The sequence below is a fragment of the Paroedura picta genome, chromosome 4 (assembly GCF_049243985.1).
Source record: "Paroedura picta isolate Pp20150507F chromosome 4, Ppicta_v3.0, whole genome shotgun sequence".
Taxonomy (NCBI): Eukaryota; Metazoa; Chordata; class Lepidosauria; order Squamata; family Gekkonidae; genus Paroedura; species Paroedura picta.
Genome location: NC_135372.1, coordinates 61,477,910 through 61,502,508, shown reverse-complemented (window position 1 = coordinate 61,502,508; position 24,599 = coordinate 61,477,910). Strand labels below are relative to the sequence as shown.

Genomic DNA, 24,599 nt, shown 5'->3' with positions numbered 1-24,599 from the left:
GCTCTAGGGATCATCCAACACTATGATGTCACTCCTGTGCACAAACTCCAAAGTGGCATCACTGTGTAACCCAATGCCAGTTTTCACCCAATTTTTTTCCTGTTGCTCCATCAAGCAGCAGCAGGAACCTAGGGGTCAAGGACAGAAAGTTGCCCACCATAACAAGCAAGCTGGGAAACCTAACTAGATGGGGAAGTCACAGCACGCTCTTGAGGGCTGGCCCAGTCAAGGAAAACTACTATAAAAGGCTTAATGCTTTGCTCCATATCAGATATCTTTTGAGAATGATCACGCACTGAATTTGTAAACTGAGATAACCTTATACCCCAAAAGAAAGGATTTCTGTCTAATAAAATGATCTTAGCAGGATTGTCATCCTCCAAGTGGAGTCTGGAGGTCTCCCAGAATTAGAGATTCACACAGAAGTCCAGATTATCAATTCCCCTGGAGAAAATGGCTGCTTTGGAGGGTAGAGCCTATGGATACTAATACTATGGATATTAATATTATGGATAAAAAGGTAAAGGTATCCCCTGTGCAAGCACCAAGTCATGTCTGACCCTTGGGGTGATGCCCTCTAGCGTTTTCATGGCAGACTCAATACGGGGTGCTTTACCCAGTCAGCACTGTTTACCCCCCAGCAAGCTGGGTACACATTTTACCATCCTCGGAAAGATGGAAGGCTGAGTCAACCTTGAGCTGGCTGCTGGGATCAGACTCCCAGCCTCATGGTCAGAGCTTCAGTCAGCATGTTGGCTGCCTTAAAACCCTGCGCCACAAGAGGCTCTTAATATTATGGATACTAATACTATTTTTTAAATGTATATCCCACCCTTGCAATCGTTATATCTCACTGAGCTCCTTCCCCTCACCAAACCCTGCCCTTCCTATGTTCTATTCCCCAAATCTCCAAAGGTTACTCCACCAGGAGTTGTCAACCCTTTTTTCACAGTAATGCTGCATGTACTGTCTGGAATCTGGAAACTACCAGCAGGAGAGGGATTTAAAATTACAAAGTTAAAATGTGGAGGATTTGGTTATATGTGTATATATGATGCAATTGTACTGTATAGCAATTGCTTTCACACCTATTTCACAAAGAAAGGAAGGGAAACATTCAAAATTAGAGAGGGAGATCACAGGAAGCTGATTGAATTACTACAATGACCAGTGCTTTAGGCAGCTGGATGATGGTTGCCATTAGAGAGACACTTCACTTAGGAATTTAAAGAAATCTTGCACTTGCAGCCAATCAGTCAGTACTGAACTTAGGAGAAGACAGCATAATAAATAAGTTGAAGCTGGATAGTTTCATGAGATGATTGTGGGTAAGTGAAGCATGTGAATTTCAGGCCTCATTAATGATACCATAAAATATCTTCCTTGTAAGTTATTGACTCACCTAGATAGCTTTGAAGGTGGTTAACAAGGCACCTCTACAATCAGCACATATATGTCAGTTGTTTAATCATGCCTAGTTTACCTGCCTATATTCCAGTACCCTTTATGACAGCCCCTTTTGAGAACATGTGGACATATCTTACACTGAACAATGTTCAGCATTTCTTACACTGATAGGCAGTAGTTCTCCTGGATATTAGGAAATCAAGGTCTTTCCCAACATCTGCTGCCTTAAGATGCCAGAAATTGAACTGAAACCTTCTACATGCACTCAGCCACAGAGCCATGACTAGGGATGTCAACTCTGGGTAGGGAAATACCTGAAGACTTGGGAGGTGAGTCTGGAAAAGAAAGGGTTTGGGAAGGGGAGGGACCACTGCCATAGAATCATCCCTCTAAAGCAGCCATTTTCTTTCCAGGGGAACTGTTCTCTGCCGTCTGGGGATCAGTTATAATAGCAGAAGATCTCCAAAAAGCACTGGAGGCTGGCAACCCTAGCCAGGACACTAACGTTTACTGCTGAATTGTGATAGTAAAAGTCCAGAAAAGGATGGCTTTGACTGGATAGATCACTGTATGCAATGTCTTGTTACACACATAGCGCTTGTATTCTTGTTGTTCAACATGTGGCTTTTTATATTAAAATTAAGATATTTTTGAGGTCTGAACCACACCATGAATTTGAAATCACTTCAGGGTACCCTAAATGACTGAAAGTCAAACAAAGACACTATTTGGGGGGGGGGGGGGATTCAGCAGCTGCCAACTAAAGTCCAGTGAAATAATGGAATGTCACTAACCTATGATTCTATCTACAGGAAATTCAGCCCACTGAATACAGTGGAACCTACTTTGGGATAAACATGTACAGGATTGGACTGTAAGTGATACAACTCTGTGATGTATGACTGATGTAAGAATTATACTGCAGTCTTAGGCATGTTCACTCAGAAGTTCCACTTAATTCAATATGGCTTATTTCTACCAATGCCTGCATCATGTTGCAATCATTCAGGACAATCCTAATAGGTCAATGCCAAAATACATCCTACCCAATCCCAAGGAAGTATAAATTACTCCCAAGGAAGTATAAATGAAATTGATCTTAGTTTATAGGGTATATTCAAAAATTTCATATTGTTTTGTGAAGTTTGTCACTTTTTGAAAACATATACCTGAAGAAGTGTACATGCACATGAAAGCTCATATCTTGAACAAAGCTTTGTTGGTGTTAAAGGTGCCACTGGACTCAAAACTTTGTTCTACATATACATGCTTTTTGCACAAATGCAGTCAAGGAGCTTGAGTAGAAAAAAGCAAAATATACAAGGAAAAAGGTCCTTCTGTACTGCAACAGCTCGGCTAGCTCCCAGTTGAATTCTGAATTAAGCTTAAGGTTTTGGTGATCACCTTCAAGGCCATATTTGGTCTGGGCCCAGTGTACCTGAGAGACCATCTCCCTGCCTATACTCCCAAAAGAGCCTTACACTTCACCACCTCCAATTGGCTATGGATACCTGGCCCCAGAGAAGTACGTCAGAACTCAACAAGGGCCAGAGCTTTCTTGGTCCTGGCCCCCACCTGGTGGAATGAGCTCCCCGAAGTGATCAGGGCCCTGTCCAAACTCTCACAAATTCACAGGGCCTGCAAAAGGGAGCTCTTCCACCAGGCATTTGCTTGAGGCCAACCAACCCAAAACATCCACTGGTTCCCCCCCCCCCCCAGACACCCCTTTCCATGACCGAACAATCCGACCTTCCCAAGGACTTATCAATGTTACTGTTCCTATTAAAATATTGTTCTGGTTGACATGTTACATTATGATTGTTATGTTTGTTACAACGTTCCATGTAATTACTCTGCAATGTTCCATATAAACCTCCCAGAGCCATATGGAAGGATGGGATAAAAATCTAAATAAAGATTCTGTGCACTGTTGGAAATATTGTCAAGAATTAGTATTTTGTATTTACAACTGCTCTCTCCAATAAGTGGTAGTATATCCCCAATACAATGCAAAACTAGACAGAGCTTTATTTTCCATCAAGTCATGGTTTGTAAACTCTGAACAAAGAGTGATCAGTATAATACTGATCTATGTAATTTGTACAGTGTTCATAAAATAACCTAATGAACAAATAAATATTCTTTGTTGGATCTCAGCTACTAAATACCCCACAAATTCCTCCCTGTCTTTATTCTCAGGGGTAGCTTAAATTGTAAAATAATACTAATAATATTACTCCCACAGGTAGCCTTGTCTCACATACTATGTGATTAGTCCTTCATAATACACAACAGCCTTGTCTTGGCTGGAAGTATTAGATGGATGCACTCTCAGTTTTACTTGGTAGCCATTTTATTCAAAATATAAGTTAATACTTTTGTTCTATTTTTATTTATTGCCATTGTTTATGATGAAGATGAGGATAATGCTTGAGAGCCACAGTATATCCTCTTTCCCTGAACATTTCTGGCATTCACTTTATCATGAAGAGCAAATTTAATCTTCCATATATTATAAAGGAAAAGTTGTTAGATACCTTCTACAGATGATGATTCACTATCCCTAACCAAGAGGGATCAACTTCTTTTGGGTCATCTACAATAATGGCTGATTTCTCCTGAAATACTAATCAGCAGCTTGGTCCAGTTATCAATTCAGACTCCTTGTCCCAGTGACTCAAAATCTGAAGTTTCTCCCACACGTAAGGCAGAGGGTAGAGTAAATCCAGTCTTAGCTTTTACTATCCCCTTCTCCATGGAGAAGAGCAATTGTCATGTTTCTCAGTTATTTTATTTATTTAAAATATTTAGAATCACTTGCTATTATTTAAAGGAACAATGAAAAATACCCAAAAGAAGCTGATAAAACAAAGCATGCCAACTACAAAAGCAATTCCAGCACATCAGTGCAAAACAGAATCTGATAATGAAAGCCCTATGAAATGAACTTATGAAGCCACCTTATGCTGGCCCATCTATCACAATACTGTCAATAATAAAACTATTTTGACCACATGTCTGAAATCAGAAGTGAAGGGGCTAAATGGGCTTCCTGGAGGAATGATACAGAAAAGGTCCTTTCCTGCATAATCATTCATCATACCTCCTCTGGTGCTGGATCATCACTGTAGATGACCCAAAAGAATGAGCACAAGTTCACATGGGAGATGATAGCTCTTGAGGTATACAGATACCAGATTGCTTAAGGTTCTAAAGGTCATAACCAACTCTTTGAATTGAACCTGGAAACTAATCAGGAGTCAGTGAAGCTGAACATCAGAAATTCTCCTCTATCACTCCTTCAGGCAGCAGTTGTATCTGCTGTTCCTAACCTTAACCCAAGCTCAAGGGGAATAGGCTTGCCCTTTTCTCACTAGCACCTCACTCTTCTCTGCACATTTCCCCATGGAAAGAGTTTGCAGTTCACTTACATAATCTGGAAAGGGAGAGAGAAGACAAGAGTTCTCCTTTCTCAACCTCTGTCACTACAGGTACTATTATAGGAGAGAGGGAAAAGAGTTACCAGTATAGTTATATACAGCATACATAATGGTATCTAGGTTAGTAGACCCAAATGAGATCTAATTTGATTATGAACTTTTTTATTTGCACAAGAATAATACAGTTGTTCATGATTTATGCCAAAAAAGTTATGAAAAGACAGGTAGGTATTTTCATGTTCAAATGTAGAAACTATAGTCTAGGGTGGCCAAGCCTTTCACTACAGCTGGAGATCCCCTTGCTCACAGGAACATTGCCCCCTTGAGGAAAGTGAGGGAGTTACTTCCATCATGAATATTTTGGAAAGAATCCCAGCATGTTTCACTGATGTCATATCTGGGTTCACACCAGATGTGACACATATCAGAATGTCCCTGCCCCTAAATGTCCCACCGGTTTCTTGTACTCAGCCGACTACTCTTCTCCACTCATCATTCATTGGTTTACTGCCATTCTAGAACAAACCAGAATGTGCTCTTACATGTGAAAGTGGTAAATTAATTGGTGGTTACCTTGCAAACCAAACTTTCACACCCTGGCTTACATACCTGGTTTGTGGGGCAAACAAAAATCCATAACTTTGCCAGTTCAAATGTCATGGTAAACTGTATGGTACAAATCAAATTAGAGATCATGCTCTGAGTGATGGGTGGGAGGTAATACTGAGAGTATGCAAGCATGAGGATCTTTCCAGGCTTTCTCAACAGAGGTTTTGTACAACCATGTGGTTACTTGATAACCCCGGAATGGTTTCCCCAGTTGGGTGGGAGTTAATTAATTGTCTATTTAAAAAAAAAAAATTAATTGTCTAGATATTTTTACATTCAGCTACTAATGTAAAAATATTTTACAGACTTCCGCTACTCCCCCCCCAAACACACAAGTAAGAAATGTGAGACTTCTTTCAATCCATCAAATATGATCAACATATGTGAGCATAAATGTTCATTCCTACTTCATGGTTCAGGGAAAATCTATGGGAATTTAATACAGAAGTTAATATTTCTAAATTAATTACTACAGTTGTATATTCTGTATTTCTTTCCTATTGCCTAGGCTTGAAACTTTGGCTACTAATAGGCAGCTACATAAGGTATGCTGTAATCAAATCAACAAAACATTTGAGGTATATTATGACAGCTATGGCACCATCCAAGCCAGATTCAATTGTTGCTATTCCACGGTGGTATTTAGACTGGCATCACATCAGATCCCAGTAGTGTGTGTGTGTGTGTGTGGGGGAGGAATAAAGGAGGTGGTGGTGGGGAACAAAGGCCCAGTTCTACATATCCTCATGCAGAGGTCTGGATCCTAGGACTTGTCCTCCTGAGCTAGTTTTAGGTTATTCCCTCCTGTATTATTCCCTCCAGGTTTGCTGGATCGTGGAAATTGGGTCAGGTTTGCTGGATCGTGAAAATTCGGTTGATGTCGTTTACTTGGATTTTAGTAAAGCTTTTGATAAGGTTCCTAATGATGTTCTGATGGATAAATTGAAGGACTGCAATCTGGATTTTCAGATAGTTAGGTGGATAGGGAATTGGTTAGAGCAGTGGTCCCCAACCCCCGGTCTGGGGACCGGTACCGGTCCGTAGATCACTCAGCACTGGGCCGGGGCTCCTCCTCATCCTCCTCCACGGCTGCTGCCTTGGGGGCTGCCCTGCCACTCTGCTGACAGCTGACCTTTGGTGCTGTCTGATGGCCACCATGACTGGGGCTCCCCCTCGGCGTGCCACTGTTCAGCTACTGCTGGCAGCGCCCCCTGCAGGCGGTGGGAAGTCAGGGGCGCTGGTGGGGAAGCAAGTGGAATGGGCTCAGGCAGCGCCGACATCCCTCGGCAAAAGACTACCCACCCCGGGCCTCAGTAAAATTGTCAAGTGTTGACCGGTCCCCAGTGATAAAAAGGTTGGGGACCACTGGGTTAGAGAACTGCACTGAAAGAGTTGTTGTCAATGGTGTTTCATCAGACTGGAGGGAGGTTAGTAGCGGGGTACTTCAGGGCTCGGTGCTCGGCCCGGTACTTTTTAACATATTTATTGATGATCTAGATGAGGGGGTGGAGGGACTACTCATCAAGTTTGCAGATGACACCAAATTGGGAGGACTGGCAAATACTCCAGAAGATAGAGACAGAGTTCAACGAGATCTGAACACAATGGGAAAATGGGAAAATGAGAACAAGATGCAATTTAAGATAAGTGTAAAGTTCTTCATCTGGGTCAGAAAAATGAAAAGCATGCCTACTGGATGGGGGATACACTTCTAGGTACACTGTGTGTGAACGAGACCTTGGGGTACTTGTGGATTGTAAACTAAACATGAGCAGGCAGTGTGATGCAGCGGTAAAAAAGGCAAATGCCATTTTGGGCTGTATCAACAGGGGCATCACATCAAAATCACAAGATGTCATAGTCCCATTGTATACGGCACTGGTCAGACCACACCTGGAGTGCTGTGTGCAGTTTAAACTACAAATACAAATAATGCGTTTAAACTACAAATACAATGATATAGGCTAGATATCAGGAAAAAAATTTCACAGTCAGAGTAGTTCAGCAGTGGAATAGGCTGCCTAAGGAGGTGGTGAGCTCCCCCTCACTGGCAGTCTTCAAGTAAACGTTGGATACACACTTTTCTTGGATGCTTTGGGCTGATCCTGCATTGAGCAGGGGGTTGGACTAGATGGCCTGTATGGCCCCTTCCAACTCTATGATTCTATGATTCTATGATTGTCTCAATCACCCTGGACGGAAAATTAGGCAGAGAGAGACAGAGACAGAGACAGAGAGAGAGATTGTCAAGGTCATCCACTTCATGATAATGTAGAGTAGGGGTAGCCAACCGTGGTCCTCCAGATGTTCATGGACTACAATTCCCATGAGCCACCATCTGCTGGCAGGGGCTAATGGGAATTGTAGTCCATGGACATCTGGAGGACCAAAGGTTGACTACCCCTGATGTAGAGATTTGAATATAGGTTTCCTGACCCTAGACTGACATTGTAACCACTGCACCACACAGACTTTCTAGGGTATTTGAGTCACATATTACATGATCTGGGATTTCAGACTGTTCCATTTTGGTGTGTTTGCTTACTAGATCAGTTTGTTTGTATCTAGCATGCAACAAGTGACACATTGATGAGAATGAAAAATATAAAAATTCACTTTGCTTGCGATATAGCTCTAGCAAGAAAAGAAAAATGCTTGCTTGATCAAAACTGTACACATAGATTTTAGATGCTCTTTTGCAGCAAAAGGTAGAAACTTCTACTATGCCCAGAAAGGAAGCCACAGCTTTACTCAGAGGCCCTGCACCCTTATTGAGAGTCAGGCAAGAAAAGCTTTACCATGCTTGTCTTTTTGCTAAACTACATTTTAAGAAAATCTTTTGTGTCCCCCTTACCCCCCATATTTCGCAGCACATGCCAGAACTGCAAGTAGGGGTACTCAGATGTTTCTTAGAAACACGAGTTTAAAAGTTCAGGACAGGTGTTTCTGTGAAATGGGTCAATGGTTCAATTTACTCATTTCTCTGAAGTAGTTTAAGCAGGCTTACCACAACTGCTCTGGAAGCAACTTTGCTAAACCGCAGCCAGACAGGTTTGAAGTAAAATATAACTTTGTATTATGCTCTTAAAACTTCTTTTTTTTCTTTTAAGCAGACATCAACTCCCTGAGGCAGGTGCATAGACTGTAAACCCCCGTCTCCCAGACAGTGAGGGTGGAGGTGAGGGAATGCGGACACAAAATAATGCATATAAGGGGAAGATGCCCATACAACTTTGAGCTGGCTATGCTGACATGCTCCCTCCCATGTTAAGCACCTTTGATATGATAAAGGAGAACTTGGTATCTGACTCTTTGTCTCCAGTTTTATGATTGAAGTTCCAGTACTCCGGCAACAGGGGTGTGACCCCCGTGACTTAGGCATACCAGGATCATTCTTAACAATATCGGCCACAAGTGAGGTCACCAGACAGAACCATTAGCAAATTTTCTGCCACAGATGAGGCACAATGGATAGGTGAAACCCATTGATAAGTTGTCCATGTGAAACCCATTTCACTGTAAAGATGGGCTTTTTTGGAGTAGCAGAAGGCCCCTCTCCTGACCACCCAAGGCTGGTGGGTTCTAGGCCTCAGATGGCCCCTTTCCCCATCACCCAATTCCCAGACCTCACAGAAGACCCATCTGCCACCACCTGACTTAAAACATATATAATGAAACCCCACAAAGACACTGTCTAGCCACCCACCCCCAACCCCAAGGAAGGATTTACTTCACTTGCTGCTGCCACCATCAATGACACAGGTCAGCAAGGTGGTAGGAGCCTTGGCTGGCAAAGGTTTGAATGGCTCAAACTCCCCCCCCCCTCCAGACCCATCATTGGTGACTTTGGAAGGGGTCAGGTTGACCTGCCCATATAAAGGAGTTTGTTTAAAATATATAATTAAAAAATCTCAACAGGTCATAGTGCACCTCAAGTGCATCAATGCCACTTCAGTATACCCTGGCACACTGGATGGGAATCCCTGACTTACATGTTGCAGAGGACAAATGCTAAGTTCTAGCAGGACACTGATTGTCCTGCCTGAACTTAATATGCCCTCTAGATTAGAAAATACTTCACATGAGATCAATTCAGTACTAATTTTTATCTCCCAAAGCAGTTAGAAATTACTTTCCACCTCCATAAGTACCTCTAACAGATTCTGGCTTTGGAAACAATATATGTATATAAAAGAAGAAAAATGAAAGAAAAATAAATGAAAGAAGTACAGTATAATAAAACAATACAATGTAAGCACTCTCTTATTCTGCCATCCTCTCCTTGCCCCCACATAAATGTGGGTTTAGGACATAGGCAGCTTGTTATTTTTTAGCTCATTTATCAATAACAGATAGTTACCTGCATGGATAAGAGGGGCTGAGTCGGGGTAGGTTGTTAAAGTTTCATAACCATTGTCCATTGCCAAGTTCCTTCAGTGCCTGACAAATGTCTTTTTATGTTTACAGTCTTGCACCCTACATGCATGTCCCTGGCAATTCATCTGACGTCCTTCGTCTTATTGTGTTTTCTTCCAGATCCTAACATAGCAAACTGGGCACCCATCCAGCATTTCTGAGCAAGGAAACCCTTTTCCTGCAGCACTGCATCAGCACCACAAAGGAAGAGCTAAAATACAATCTCTCGCTCTTTCTTCTCCTGCCTCCAAACTTTAGAACTGCATCATGTCAACAAGCTGCTTCTTTCTCCTTTAACAATGCAGTTGAAAGGTGTTTATGCTTATGGACAGAAGAGAAGCAGCCTAGACCAATAGAGTCACGTTGTGGGCTTGGCCTGGGGTTGCGATACACAATGATCTCAATTGGGAACAGGAACTGAAAGTACATTTTTCTTCAGCTCACTTGGCTTCTGTCTGCCATATGACCCTGATACGGTATGTGGCAGTTTGATAAGCTAGCTATGATATGCTAATTTATTGACATATAGATATAGATATATTGGAGGCAATTTTTATTAAGGATCATTTTGCTTCCTTGAAAAAACTTCTGATAATTAAAAACATCTGGAAGGCATTTTCCATCTATCATAAACAAGAGGAAATCCAAGTCACATGACTTCTAAGAAAATGATGCAAATTGAATTGCCTGCCAAAATTTACAGTAATCTGTTTTTCTTTCACTCCCCCCCCCCAAATCCAAGGGGGAGGGGGAGAGGAAGAGGCAATAATGAGCATACTGCTTTTGATGGAGAAATATGCTAAGCTAAAGAACTGTTACTCTATTAAATAAGCTTAATCATTTGGGAGATGTTTCAAAATTACATAGGAGGAGACCACTAAAATAGATTGTGTTGCTTTTTCAGTATTAATCACTTTCCTTGTAAAGGACTTGTTAAAGAGGACAAGTAATCACACGGATCCAGACTCAGGACAGCTTTGCAGTTGGGGGCTATTTCTTCTCCATGCAATGCTTCTTTGTCCCACACTAAAACACGCTTGTGAAAAGCACATATGACATCTATTCTTAGCCACTCACCTCTATATACCCTTCTACGGGGCTGCTTTTTACTGACATTACTAAAACAAACAAACAAAAAAAACCAGAATAACCCCATACACTTTGCTGTACACCTCATTGTGTAGTGAAGATGAAAAAGAAGACTGCCTTGAACAGTGGTGCAATCAGGAAATTTTAGAGTCTGGTCATATGTGGCCTCCCTGCCCTTTGATGGAAATGAATTCTTCAAATGCAAAGCTAGAGCCTTCATTTATCCCCCCTCTCCACTGAGTACATGAACATGGCTTTGAATTTCTGCCAAGGAATTTGTTTCAAATGGCACTACTTGCTCTATTGGTACGTCATTGTCAGATTGTTGGTGGTAGTAGATAAGGGTGTAGTCTGCATGGGGCTTTTTACCCAATGCCAGTTCGAATGAATCCCTCCAATCTCCACTGAATTGTATTTGCATTTTGATTTTGGGCACTTTAAATTTTCCCCCTGCAACATCCATGATTGATTCACGGTGACTCTACATTTCCCCTGCGATATCCAGAAGGAGATATAAGCCTTGATATTTGAAAAATCAGAATCAGTAAATGTGCAGCTCTCTGCTTTTTACTAATTAATTCTGCTGCATGCCTCCAATGCAGTCTTCCCTGATTGGCTAGGGCATCAGTTCAAAGACTTCCTGGTTCCCAGTTGCAAGGCTTGTCTTAAAGTGACTGCGCTCCAGAAGCCCTAACTTCTTTCAGCAGAGATTTGCCTCTTGGTTTCCCCCGCCTCCTCTGCTGTCTCCAACACTCTTCCCCCCCCCCATCATTCAAGAAAAGAAAGAGGCTCCTGCTGTGCTTGGCTCCCCCCCCCCCCATTCTGAGCTTCCCCAATCGTGTATAGAACATTTTCTGTTTCAATTGGGGGGGGGGGGGGTAGAGGAAGACTCGAGTTCAAATCGATCTGAATTCAGCAAGATCCACAACAGAAAAAAGTAAGTGCAGAATCAGCCCAAGGTCTCAGCCATTTGATGCTCTGGGAACCATTAGCACCAGAGAGTAATTTCAGTGTGAACAATGCAAGGCATCCATTGTATTTAATTTTGCAAATTTCAAATATTAACATAGATTCTCCCTATGCAGAATGAAACAGAAGTCCTTTCCCCGTACCAAACCACACCAGAAACATTGTGACCATTAAAACAAATGTAGTTTTTTTTGTGCCATTAGTATATAAATGGCATTGACTCGCAAAATGGCATCCAGCCAAAAAAGATGTGACATGATCTTGTTGGTAAATATGAGGCTTCAGCTTTATTATACTTCCCCTCACTGAAAACTAGGGTTGGCACAGCATGGAAAATGAGCAACTCCCTCCATTGCTACTCACCTGGGCTCCAGGGATTATAGGGATCTGTCTTTTCCAAGCTGGGAAGGCAGATCTCAGCCTTTGGAGACCTCACTGCAAGGAGACAATGGAACATGAGGGCTGATGGGTGCCCACCTCATTCAGCCTCAATCCATGCCTGGCTCTGATCTGTTGGTCTGCCCAGCCAGGTCAGCCTGTATTCACTTTGTGCCAGTCTTTTAATAGACCCATCAGCCTCAGAGATCTAATGTGCAAACTGAGAAACCAGCTTGATAAGAGTGGCGGCTTCTAATCTGGTGAGCGTTATTTGATTTCCCCCTTCTCCACATGCAACTAGCTGGGTTACTTTGGGCTTGTACTGTTCTCACAGAGCAGTCTCTCTCAGTGCTCTTTCAGCCTCATCTACCTCACAGGGTGCCCGTTGTGGGGAGAGGAGGGGAAGGCAATTGTAAGTAACTTTGAGACTCTTTCTGGTAGAGAAAAGCAGAGTATAAAACCAAACTCTTCTTTTTTCTCCGAAGGGCACTTTGCTCAGCAAATTCCAACTTGCTGGTGACTTCCAGCCTTACAGAGGTGCACTTGGCTTCAACCAGACCCAGGGCCTTCTTGACCCTGGCTCCAGCCTGGTGTAATAAGCTGCTAGCAGAAACATGGGAAATTACAGAACTCTCTAAGTTCTGAATGGACTACAAAATGGTGCTCTTCCACCAGGAATGGACTACAAAATGGTGCTCTTCCACCATTTTGTTGAGTTCAAAACCACCCTTACCATCTGAAGGGACCCCCTGCCTGAAACCTACTTCTGCTATCTTTCGCACCTGATTGATAGTGGTATGCTATCTATTTGTTCTCAGGTGCAATAGGCAAAGATTTGATGAACTGAGTTTACATTTGTCTAATTAAAAAAAATTTAGATTAATGATTTTTTAATATTTAGTGAACTTTTCTTTGTATGGGTTTTAAAACTCTTAATGCACTGCAAGTTGCCCTGAGACCACTTGGAGAGGGGTGGCCTATAAGTCTTTAAATTAAATAAATAAGTATGCTTTCCGTACATACACCAATTCTAGTAATATATCCTTCTCTGTTTCACACTTCCATTGGTAAAGAGTGTTCAATTTCTATCCCCATATATTTCCTGCTATTCATTCCATCATGGACAGATTGCTTCCATTAACCTGGTCTCAGCATATTGAGTCTAATTTTTTTTCCATGCATAAAGGGGGCTGACTTTTCTTTCTTTTAATTAAAGGTATACATCCTGCCCAACTCACCAACAACACTATATATATATAACACTGGTAATGTGCCCTTTTGTTTATTTATTTGTTTACTGGCTTCCTGACTCGCTCCCTTCAAGCTATGCCATGGGTGTGTAAGTGAGAGATGGCCATTCATGCATGAAGAAGAGAAGCTTAATTAATTGAACTTGAACTGTAAAATGGGGCACTTGATGTGGTTAAGGCACATTCCACACTTTCCTTCCATAAAGAATGTGACATTTTCATGGAAGTGTTGAAGAATGGGGCCAGGAGCCATCAAATTAAAAAAGTACAGAAAGGACTCCTCTCCTTACTCTACTTTAATTCAATTCCTGATTGAATTAAGTTCCTGGAATGTATCTATGGTTCTAAATTCGTTTTAATTAAAATCACACACATCGCATAGTATATAAGTATAAAAATGTAGTGCATATAACTGATTAGTAAATATATGTACCAGAGTTTGTAAAAGGTGGAGTCAGACATATTTGGAAACAAGTTTTCCATGCCCTGTTTGAGCTGCCATAGTAACCATTTTTCATTTCTTCCATATATAAGCTCTTTGGATGTTGTTTTTTTCCCCCTTTCCAGCCTTGAAAAATATTGTTACAATATCCCAAATTATCCCTGAAAGTTGATCAGGTTTCAATAAAATAGTGACTTCATTGTTAGCAACTGCTTACTTCAACCATCTCATGAAATGGCTCCTTCTTACATTATAAGCTTTGCACAGAAAAATAAAAATATATAGCTTAACATTTTCATTTAATGATATTTATTATAAAAATAAATTAAAGGGCATTTTGGGCCTGCTCTCATTTCCTCATAAAGCACATTTCCCCCCTATTTTAAAAATACTTATGTTATGGGAGAGGTCAGGCTCTGAAACACCTCCGACTCCTTTACTAGAGGTACAAGACAACACAGGCTCCACAAAAGTAACCTTAGCTGTTACTAATACAGAATCTACTTCTTTGCGTCCCGCTGGTTTTTTAATGCAAAATATAAAGCTTTTTCTAAAGCTTTGTTTAAAATAAATAGTGTGTGCACGTTGTACATTTGAAGCTTCATTTATATTAGCACTCCTGTGAGGAATGGCAATATTACATGAGGGGGAATCAAAGAAGCCACTTATGGAAGCCATTTTGGAGAACACTGACTGCAAAAATAGCATTTAAGTAGAACCTGATTTTCTAAGTATATTTCTGTGTGAAAAGCATATATGTTATGCAGTCAAATATTGTCACATCCGATCTACAGCCTCAGCCAGGAGAGTTGAGTTAGAAGCTTGCAGAGCTTCTTCCTTCCCTCCTTTGGCTCTTTGAACCTCTTCTGGTCTTTTGGCCAACTTTATGACTCTCCCTCCTCCACCATGAGAACCGTTATTGTCCCATTCGTCCTTGGTTAGTTTGGGAGATGCTGTTGAGGACTGGTTTGTTTGGGGAAGGCTCGACATTTACTGCCACAAACAACTGCTGGGGCAGACCAGATGTCTCCATGCTATCCATGCCTTTTTAGATCAATAGTTTCTCCCGATGTGAATCCCTCTTCCTGCCTAAACTTCCCTCTTATAAAACCCCCTACAGGGGAAACCTACCTCCATCTCAGTTAATGTTCCCCTGCACCTATTATGCTGTGCTTTCACATCATCTAATGTGACCCTTCAATAAAGACTAGCTTCTTAGCACTGCATGTGTCAGGAGCAGTTTTGTTTGAGGGGTCTCCTCTGATTGAGTGGGTTCAGCCACGGTTCGTGACAAATGTGAAGTGCGATATTATTGACATTAGTTGTTTCTTCTTTTTTTGACAACACTAACTGAAAATACTGAGTGGAAAGTTAAATAGGTAGTCTCTTTTGACTGAAACTAACAATTAATAGGTAGGTTGCACTATCTTGCTTCTAGGAAAAGCAGATGACCAACTTAGTCCAAACTGGATGTAAAGGCTCACTTTGACCGTTTATGCACTGGAGGTTTCATGCCAGGCTGCAGGCTGGAGTTTTAGTCATAGCGGGTTGCCCTACCTCTTCCTGCACCCACATGGGGGAACACTTGGCATGGGGCACCTCATCCGCCTCCAATTTGTGCTCCTGCATGGGAGCTGGGGCACTGAAGTTCCCAGTGCATAAACGGTCTTTGTTCCAACATTGTTAGTTATCTCTGCTTCTCTTTTGCTCATCCTCACTTGTAACACTTCTTATTTTGTGAAACTTGAGGGACAGGTGTCCTATCTCTCTTAACTGATAGGAACAGTTTTGAGAAACAACACTTATATGAAAAGAATAATAAAGTATTAAATATTGCCAAGTCTCATATTAGTATGGCCTGATTAGTAGTAAAATGAAGTTTCTTCTAAAATCTGTTGTCACTGATCAAATGGACTGCAATCTGCCATGATTTAATGTTCATCAGTTTATCCACAGTTAACTATCTATACGGGACAAACCCAATCCATCACCTAACTACTTGCCAACCAGTGGGACACCAAGCAGGATCCAAGTAATGTATAGACTTACACCCTAAATCCATCTTGAAGTGACACACAGACTCTAGCAAAAGTAGCCTATCTTCTTGTCAACTGCCTGAGTGGGTGAATTCTTACACACTGTAATAGACTGATGTGAGAGTCACCAAGCCAGCGTATCAGTACATATAGCATGCAGACAGAAAGAAATAGATAGGAATCCAAGAACGATGACTCAGCAATCAATGCTGTGTAGTTTAGTGCCCTGCCCCAGCTTCAAGCAAAAAGCTCTGAGCATCTTAAAACACTTGCTCTGGCATTACAGAGGGTAACAAGATTGGTGGTATTCTAGAACTTGTTCTTGGAAGGATGATGGAAGCAGAAATACAAAATATCAGTTACTATCTTGGTTTTGATTTTAAGAGAGGGAAGCAAAAATGTTCAGTGTTGTCTGTTACTTCTTTGTCAACCAGCAGGGAAACTGAGTCAGCCAGGAAGAAAATGTGGTATCATTGATGGATATTAAGAACTCTAGCCCAAAATCTGGAGAGACAGTACTGGTAAAGTGTATTTTTCTTATAAACTTCCAGTGATCTCTGTGGTTTGCTGGCTTGTATTTATGACAGCATCTTCAATCTTCAGAATATTTTAGCTCACTTTACACTTGGCCAGGCAAGAATGAAGAAAGATACAAGTTAAGAGGTATTCCAAGTTTGTCTTTCTATATGAAAAAAAGATAAAGGATACATAAGCTGTGCTGGAATACTTTAGACAAAAATCATAACAATTTATAACTATGTCCCATGCAGTTTGAGTCAGAAGTCTAACTGTGACTAATTACAAGTAAGTATGCACAGGATGGACCAGTTCTAATCTCAGTGAAATATAAAAATGATGGATTTAGTGATGGCTATGCCCCCAAATCTGTGTTCTGACACTGGATCCATAATAACATTCTTCCCAACTGATTGTAGTCTTTTATGTCAGTTATTCTTGGGATCAAGGCTTCTGGAAAAAGTGTCGTAAAAAAATTTAAAACTGGGACTGCTTCCGCATGAAGAATCTGCCCCTGGACAGCCTCTGCTTCATCAAGCGCCCCTCCCCCCCCTTTTCCTGTTCCTACATCACCACCACTGGACTGAGAGCCAGTTTGGTGTAGTGGTTAGGAGTGTGGACTTCTAATCCGGCATGCCAGGTTCGATTCTGCACTCCCCCACATGCAGCCAGCTGGGTGACCTTGGGCTCCCCACAGCTCTGATAAAAACTGGTCTGACTGAGCAGTGATATCAGGGCTCTCTCAGCCTCACCCACCTCACAGGGTGTCTGTTGTGGGGAGAGGAAAGGGAAGGTGACTGTAAGCCACTTTGAGCCTCCTCCCGGTAGAGAAAAGCGGCATATAAGAACCAATTCTTCTTCTTCTTCTTCTTCTTCTTCTTCTTCTTCTTCTTCTTCTTCTTCTTCTTCTTCTTCTTCTTCTTCTTCTTCTTCTTCTTATTGTTATTGTTATTGTTATTGTTATTGTTATTGTTATTGTTATTGTTATTGTTATTGTTATTGTTATTGTTATTGTTATTCTATGTTAACTTATGCAAAGTAGGTTTGTGGTTCTGCGGCAACACAGTCTGCACCATTTTTTTTTAAGCAGGAAATGGAGAGGGGAGGGTGGGTGTGATGGTGGGCAAAATGCTATAATGAGTGTCCTGCTTTTCTTCCTCCACACAGGCTTGCCCCTGGTTGCTCCCTGATATGAAGTCAGATAACAAGTGGCAAATCCATTTTGGGCAATTTCCCTCGTCTTGAGCCAGCTCCTGGACAGCCTTGGGATGCAGACGATATCATGTGGAACAAGCTATAAAACCCACCAGCAACCAGAGGGATACTCAGCCACATCAATGCACCAACAATCACAATAGCTAAATCAATCAAAATGCAGTCCTAAAGAAAACTGTTTTCAACTGCCTCCTGAAGTTTGACAATGAGGGTGCCAGGTATAACAACCTGAAGAGTTATTCCATGTTTCACCAAATACTGACTCCAAGCATCAACAGCATCTTTGGAATTAGGTGAAAAAGATGCTAGAGCTGGGTATTATCCACATATTGGTGACATCACAGCTGATGTCTTCTCCCAGTGGCCTCATATACATATTAAATAGCATGGGGATAAAATGAAATCCTGTAGCACCCACAAGTCAACAGCTATGGGGTAGAGCAGGCATTTCCCCTAAACTATTTTCTGAGACCTATGCCTCAGATACAATTCAAACCATTTCAATATGGTGGTGCCCCTTAAGATCAACATTTTATTTATTTATCGCACAACAGAGTCACACACAAGAAGCATATAATACTAGAAAATACATAACCAAGTTGATACAACAGATGTTATGTATGTCATGGGTCTGCAAATCTGGAGCCACAATACCACAGACTGATTGGGCAATCCACCTAAATTTTCAATCCACTGAATTCCAGCTAGAGAGAAGTCAAAGAACTCTGTCACATCTCCTTAGAAAGCACAACAATCACATTCCTGTTACAGATGGAAAATAGTTTGGTTAGGCTGATTGTCAATGGCTGGGCAGAAGGGATTGTGTCAGTACTTGGCTCTTGTGGCCCTTTCTTGCAGGTCCAGGGAAATGCCGATCACCAGTTTTGGGGTCAGGAGGTGAATTTCCTCCAGGACAGACTGGCCTTGGATTCTGTGGTTTTTTTGGAAGGCAGCATCATCTGGGCATGGAATTGGGGTCACTGTGGTAGGCAGGTAATTGTGATTTTCCTGCATTCTGCAGGGAATAATTTCACAACTGAAGGCAACATTCAGCCATCTGTATATTTCTGCCTATACTTATCAGTATCCCTAAGTAAGCTTTCTAGTATAATACACACAATTTGTAGAAGTGCTTCCGTTTGCAATTCATTAAATAAAAAAATCAGAAATACTTTATCCTTATTAACCACAAGTCTTAATTTAAAGCAACATAATCATAGAATGCATGCAATATAATAATGACCTCTATTAAAGATCATAAATAGCAATCAATTCTGTTCAAAATAGTGATCAACTAAGATAATAAGTCTGATTGCATTCACAAGCCTACTATGTGCCTACGGTGTGTTATTTCTCAAAGCGTAGAATAGAAATAGGTTTATGAGAAGATTTCTTGGCTAAATATCAAAGGAAAGACAAAGCAAATCTAAAGTTGCTTAATTAAGTCCAGAGGAAGTCTAAATTAGAGCTGCCTGCAGATTTTCTTCAGTCACTTTAACAATTCAGACCAGCGAAACATCCTTTCCAAACCCAATCTAATTTAGTTATTGTGTGTGTTTTATTCGCAACAGTGGCTCATCTCAAGCCAAGGAAAAGCCAAGTTGAAAGTACAGACTTCACTTGTATGTCAAACACCTGCTAGAACTGATGCTGGGGTGAACTTTAAAGAGGAACAGCAGATTCTATCTTGGCCATTTGCTAATAGCAACAGAATAGATTCAAACTAGGGAATATGTTGGTTTCACCTCTTCTAACAATAAAGTGTGGGGCTCCCATGATTACCATGAAAGCAGTAAGAGCAGGCAAATGAGGGCCTGAGTTGGGCCAGGCCTGGGATGGTTGAGTCCGACACCATCGTCAAATGGAACCAGGAATTTGCCCTGCCACTGGACAAGTGATGAGTTGGGGCAAATTCTTGGTGCAGAAAATATCAGGGTGTTTGTTGTATGGAGGCAAAGGATAAGCAATTGTAAGCCTCTTTGAGGTAATGAAAAGTGGGGTATAAAAACAACCCTTCTTCGTGTCTTTCTGCTATTGTTCTACAGGTGCAAAAATTATATAAATTATTTTGAGCTTTTAAGTCTGTTGTTGAACCTTCTAGACCATATAGAGGTTTAATCTCTCTCAATTCTATAGCAGTGTTATACTCTTCCTTTTCACATATGTGTTGCCCCACGTTTTATAAATTTCAAGCATCACCTGAAAATCTGTATTTTCAAAACTGTCTTCCCAAGTTATTATTCTAGGCCACCAGCTTGTCCCATCCATTTGATTATCTCAACCTCTTTCTTATTTCCTCTGTATAGTTTATTTTCCCTTAAAAATGTGTATTGGGATGCAAAATGTGCAGTTTTGGGAGGAAATGCTCAATTGTAAAAGAACTTGTATGTATACTAAGCATCACAAAAATGTGTGGTATACAAAAGTTGTATTATTTTAGCTGATATAAAAAGTGATTGACAGCAATGTTTAAAAGTAAAAGAATCATCCTGGCCCTACTGAGTGACGCTTACATATAACAAGTATGGCCATTAGTGCTGTCAAATTGCAGATTCTGGAGGTTTTCTCCTGCTCTATGTAGTCTTCTAAATGTCACGGAGTGTGATTCTAAGAAACAAAGCATTTACACATACACCAAGAAAAGCATAGTGCTCACAGTGCTCTGAGTGTGCAAAATAACAATCTCATATAGGTAGATTTCTAAGTTTTCTTTTAAAACCTGCAACACAAACATTGTCTCTTTTTAACTATTTCCCACTGCTAAGCTTTTAATTCCCGTTGAATGGAAATATAAATTCTTTCAAGTTACATAATGTCCTTCTGACATACATTTATTAAGTAGTCACATTTAAAATGCTAATTAAGCTGAACTTTCCACAATCTTATAACATTGCTTTCAACAATTTCTCGACTAAAACCCCTGTTTTAGTACCTCAAAAAATGATGACTGCCACTCTTTACAATTCAGTGCAATACGTACCTTATAAAGCACTGCTAAATGGTGCACTGCTAGAGGTTTACCTTCGCCTTCCATTGCCATGTAATATAACTTTATTGATTTAGACTATACATAAAGCACTACTGTGTGCTGCAGTGTCATTGATTTCACTTTTAAAGTCCTGTTAAAATAAATTTGGCAATTTTATTTTCTCAAAAATTGAGTGAGATGTCCTATAAGCAATATACATGTTTGGTATCTGAGGAAATTTCTATACTCAGTGATTTCTGTAAGTGAAAGTCGTATCCCATAATGTCTCTATCAAAATTAGGCTGTAAGTTCTTACTGCACTCACTATATCTCGCCCCAAACATGTTGCCAATCATCTGAGGGTAGAACTGTCAAGCTAGTCTAACTTTCTGAAGTAGTCAGATTTCACAGTTTGTGAGGAGATATCCATTTCTAGAGGAAGCCTCTCACCATTCTGTGCACTGGTGTTCCACATTTCACATTTCTGACATGTACATGCATGGACATACCCAATACTCTGTATCCTCTGGAGCAAAACAAAGTTGAAGTCCAAGACTGTTTGGTGTTCTTTGACCACATTCTATGCTGAAACTAGTGAAGGTGATAGAGAGAGATCAAGAAGAGACACACAACAACTGATGAGAACGTCTTCCCCAAAATCGTTTTCTTTCAGAGTAAGTGTACCAAGGCTATACAATCTCTAAACTTACATCTAAAATTTGAATTATCTATATTCTACTTCAGCCAGGAAAATGCATATCAATTCAATATGCTCAAAATTGTTTAGATGACTCAAGCTAGCCCAATATTGACAGATCTCAGAAACTAAGCAAGGTTGACCCTAGTTAGTATTTGGAATGTAGATCACCAAAGCAGCCCAGGATTGCTATCTAGGCAATGGGAAACCACCTCTGAACATCAGAAACAGCATGGCTAAGAGATTCAAAATCATCCATGGTAGAGGCTATCTTATATTCTTTCCTCATAAGCTGAAGTTTAGATGATTCTGAATGTCTCATTTTTGCTGTTTCAGCCTTTAAAAAAATCATTTCAGTTGTGCAAATTGAGCAAGCTGTATTACTTTCCCCAACATTAAATTTCTCCCACCCAGTTTTCAACCTTATTTTGTGAATCAATAAATAAACAATATATCTGCATGATATACATACAAATCATTACATATTTGTATATATGTACAAGTTTGATATTTGTATTCCATATCAAACTCGTGTACATAAAACAAAATCCAACAATCAAAACTGAGTCAAAGAAGAAAAAATATTTCATATAAACTATTATTTTATAAACATTAGATAGATAGATAGATAGATAGATAGATAGATAGATAGATAGATAGATAGATAGATAGATAGATAGATAGATAGATAGATAGATAGATAGATAGATAGATAGATAGATAGATAGATAGATAGATAGATAGATATTCACTCGTCACTAATGGCCAGAAGTAAAAAATGGTTTTGGATCTGTAATGATTGTGTAGATTAGGACACTTTCTCATACTTCAGTATATATTGCACAAGACAGAATAATAGAATGATAGATTTGGAAGAGGCCATACAGGCCATCTAGTCCAACCCCCTGCTCAATGCAGGATCAGTCTAAAGCATACAGGATAGTATCTGTCCAGCTGCTATTTAAAGACTGTCAATGAGGGGGAGCTCACCACTTCCTTAGGCAGCCAATTTCACTGCTGAACTACTCTGACTGTGAAAACCTTTTTTCCTGATGTCTATCTGGGTACCGTTCTACATGTAGTCTAAAGCTATTACTGCAAGGCCTTTCCTCTGCTCCCAACAGGAACCTCTCCCTGCCCTTCTCAGACAACCTTTCAAATACTTAGACAGTAATCATGTCCTCCCTCAACTTCCTCTTCTCTAGGCTGAGCATTCCCAAGTCCCTCAGCCTTTCCTCATATGGCTTGATCCCCAGGCCCCAGATCATCCTCATTGCTCTCCTCTGCACCCTTTCAATTTTGTCCATGTCCCTTTTGAAGTAAGGCTTCCAGAACTGCACACAGCAGTCCTGGTACAATCTGACCAATGTGGTATAGAGTGGTACTATGACATTTGTCTATCTGTCTACCTGCCTGTCACACTAGGGAAGCACCTTCTGCTAGGTTGCTGAGATACTGTGTGGGTGTGATGCCCCCTGCTAAGAAAAGAATGTCACAGGACCACTCAGGGAAGGAGCTGACATGCCAATAACTGGTTGGAAGCCCCAGGGTCTTCCTCTTTTAAGCAGAGACCATCAACTAGGCTGGAGGAGGAGGAGTCCTCTCCTTCTTTGTCTGCCTCCTCTTGGCAGTCTCTCCACTCCTCCATTGTCTCTCCTCTAGCCAGGGGCTTACCCTCTAGGGTCTTCCACCCCTCTTCACCCATGTGCAGCCTCTTCCCCTATCTTGTTCAGACTTCCTCCACTCTCACCACATCCCTCTCCAACTCTTGCTCACCACCCCACCTGTGTTTCTCTTATCTTTTATCCCCTCCTCATTCTCCTTGCTTCTCCCCATTTTACTCAGACGAGGTTACTTCAACCCCACCTCTTCCTTCTCTGGTGGCTCCTCTATTAGACTTTTATTTTTCAGCTCCAGGCACAGCCAGATCATGGCAGCTCAGAGCCATAAAAACCAGTACAAAACCATAAAAACCTGTACAATCAATACTGGTTGTGATGCCACTGTTGATAAAGTCCAATCGTATTTCCCTTCTTTATGGCAGCATCACATGGCCTACTTATTATTATTATTATTATTATTATTATTATTATTATTATTATTATTTATACCCCGCCTCCCCCCGAAGGCTCGAGGCGGCTTACATAACCCCGTCCCCTAAAACCATAAAATGACAATAAAAAACGATAATTTACACTAATGGCAACAGCGATGGCGTGATCTACTCATTTGCTCTCCGCATCCTCAACTACGGAGGGGGGTGACGCTCTGTACTGCCAGTTTGTGAGGGGGGGCTGGTCTTCTTTCCACCCGGCCTCAGTTATAAGCCTGGCGGAAGAGCTCCGTCTTACAGGCCCTGCGGAATGCTGGTAATTCCCGCAGGGCCCTCAGCTCTTCCGGGAGCTCATTCCACCAGGTTGGGGCCAGGACCGAAAAGGCCCTGGCCCCAGTCGAGGCCAGGCGGGCTTCCTTGGGGCCGGGAACGACCAGTAGGTTAGCCCCCGCAGAGCGTAAAGCCCTGCGGGGGATATAGGGCAAAAGGCGGTCCCTCATATATGCTGGGCCTAGACCACGGATGGCCTTGAAGGTCAAAACCAAAACCTTGAACCTGATCTGGAAGGCGACTGGTAACCAATGCAGCTGCCTCAGAACTGGCTGGATGTGAGCCCTCCATGGTGTAGCTGTGAGGACTCTAGCAGCCGCATTTTGGACGAGTTGCAGTTTCCGTATCAAACCCAGAGGCAGGCCGGTGTAGAGCGAGTTACAGAAATCTAGTCTAGAGGTGACCATCGCATGGATCACTGTGGCCAGGTGTTCAGAGGACAGATAGGGCGCTAGTAGCCGAGCCTGGCGAAGATGGGAAAATGCCCGGCTAGCTACCTGTTTAACCTGTGCCTCGAGTGTTAGTGAGGCATCAATGGTCACCCCTAAATTCCTGGCCTGAGATGCGATATTAAGTTGCGTCCCGGCCAGAAAGGGTAAGCGCGCTTCCTGATCTGCCCCCCTACGGCCCAACCACAGAACCTCCGTCTTGGAGGGGTTGAGTTTCAGGCGACTCTGCTCGAGCCATCCAGCCATCATATTTAGCTTATAGTCCACAAGTCACACACACTGCTACTTAGAAGCATATCTCCCAACTAGTACTCATATTTCTTATTTTTGTGACC

The 24,599-nt window shown here is 41.5% G+C and overlaps 1 protein-coding gene across 2 annotated transcripts in view; it reads right to left on the bottom strand.

The window, feature by feature from the left end:
- The window catches only part of LOC143835459 (uncharacterized), a 398,092-nt gene that overhangs the window by 301,368 nt on the left and 72,125 nt on the right, over positions 1-24,599 (bottom strand). Inside the window, exon 1 of one of the 2 annotated variants that reach the window (XM_077333092.1) lies at positions 9,817-10,163. The exons of the other annotated variant lie outside the window; for it this stretch is intronic. Coding sequence (XP_077189207.1) covers positions 9,817-9,877 — 61 coding nt within the window. The 5' untranslated portion in view covers positions 9,878-10,163. Of the gene's footprint in view, positions 1-9,816; positions 10,164-24,599 lie in introns of those variants that run through there. 2 annotated transcript variants of the gene reach the window in all.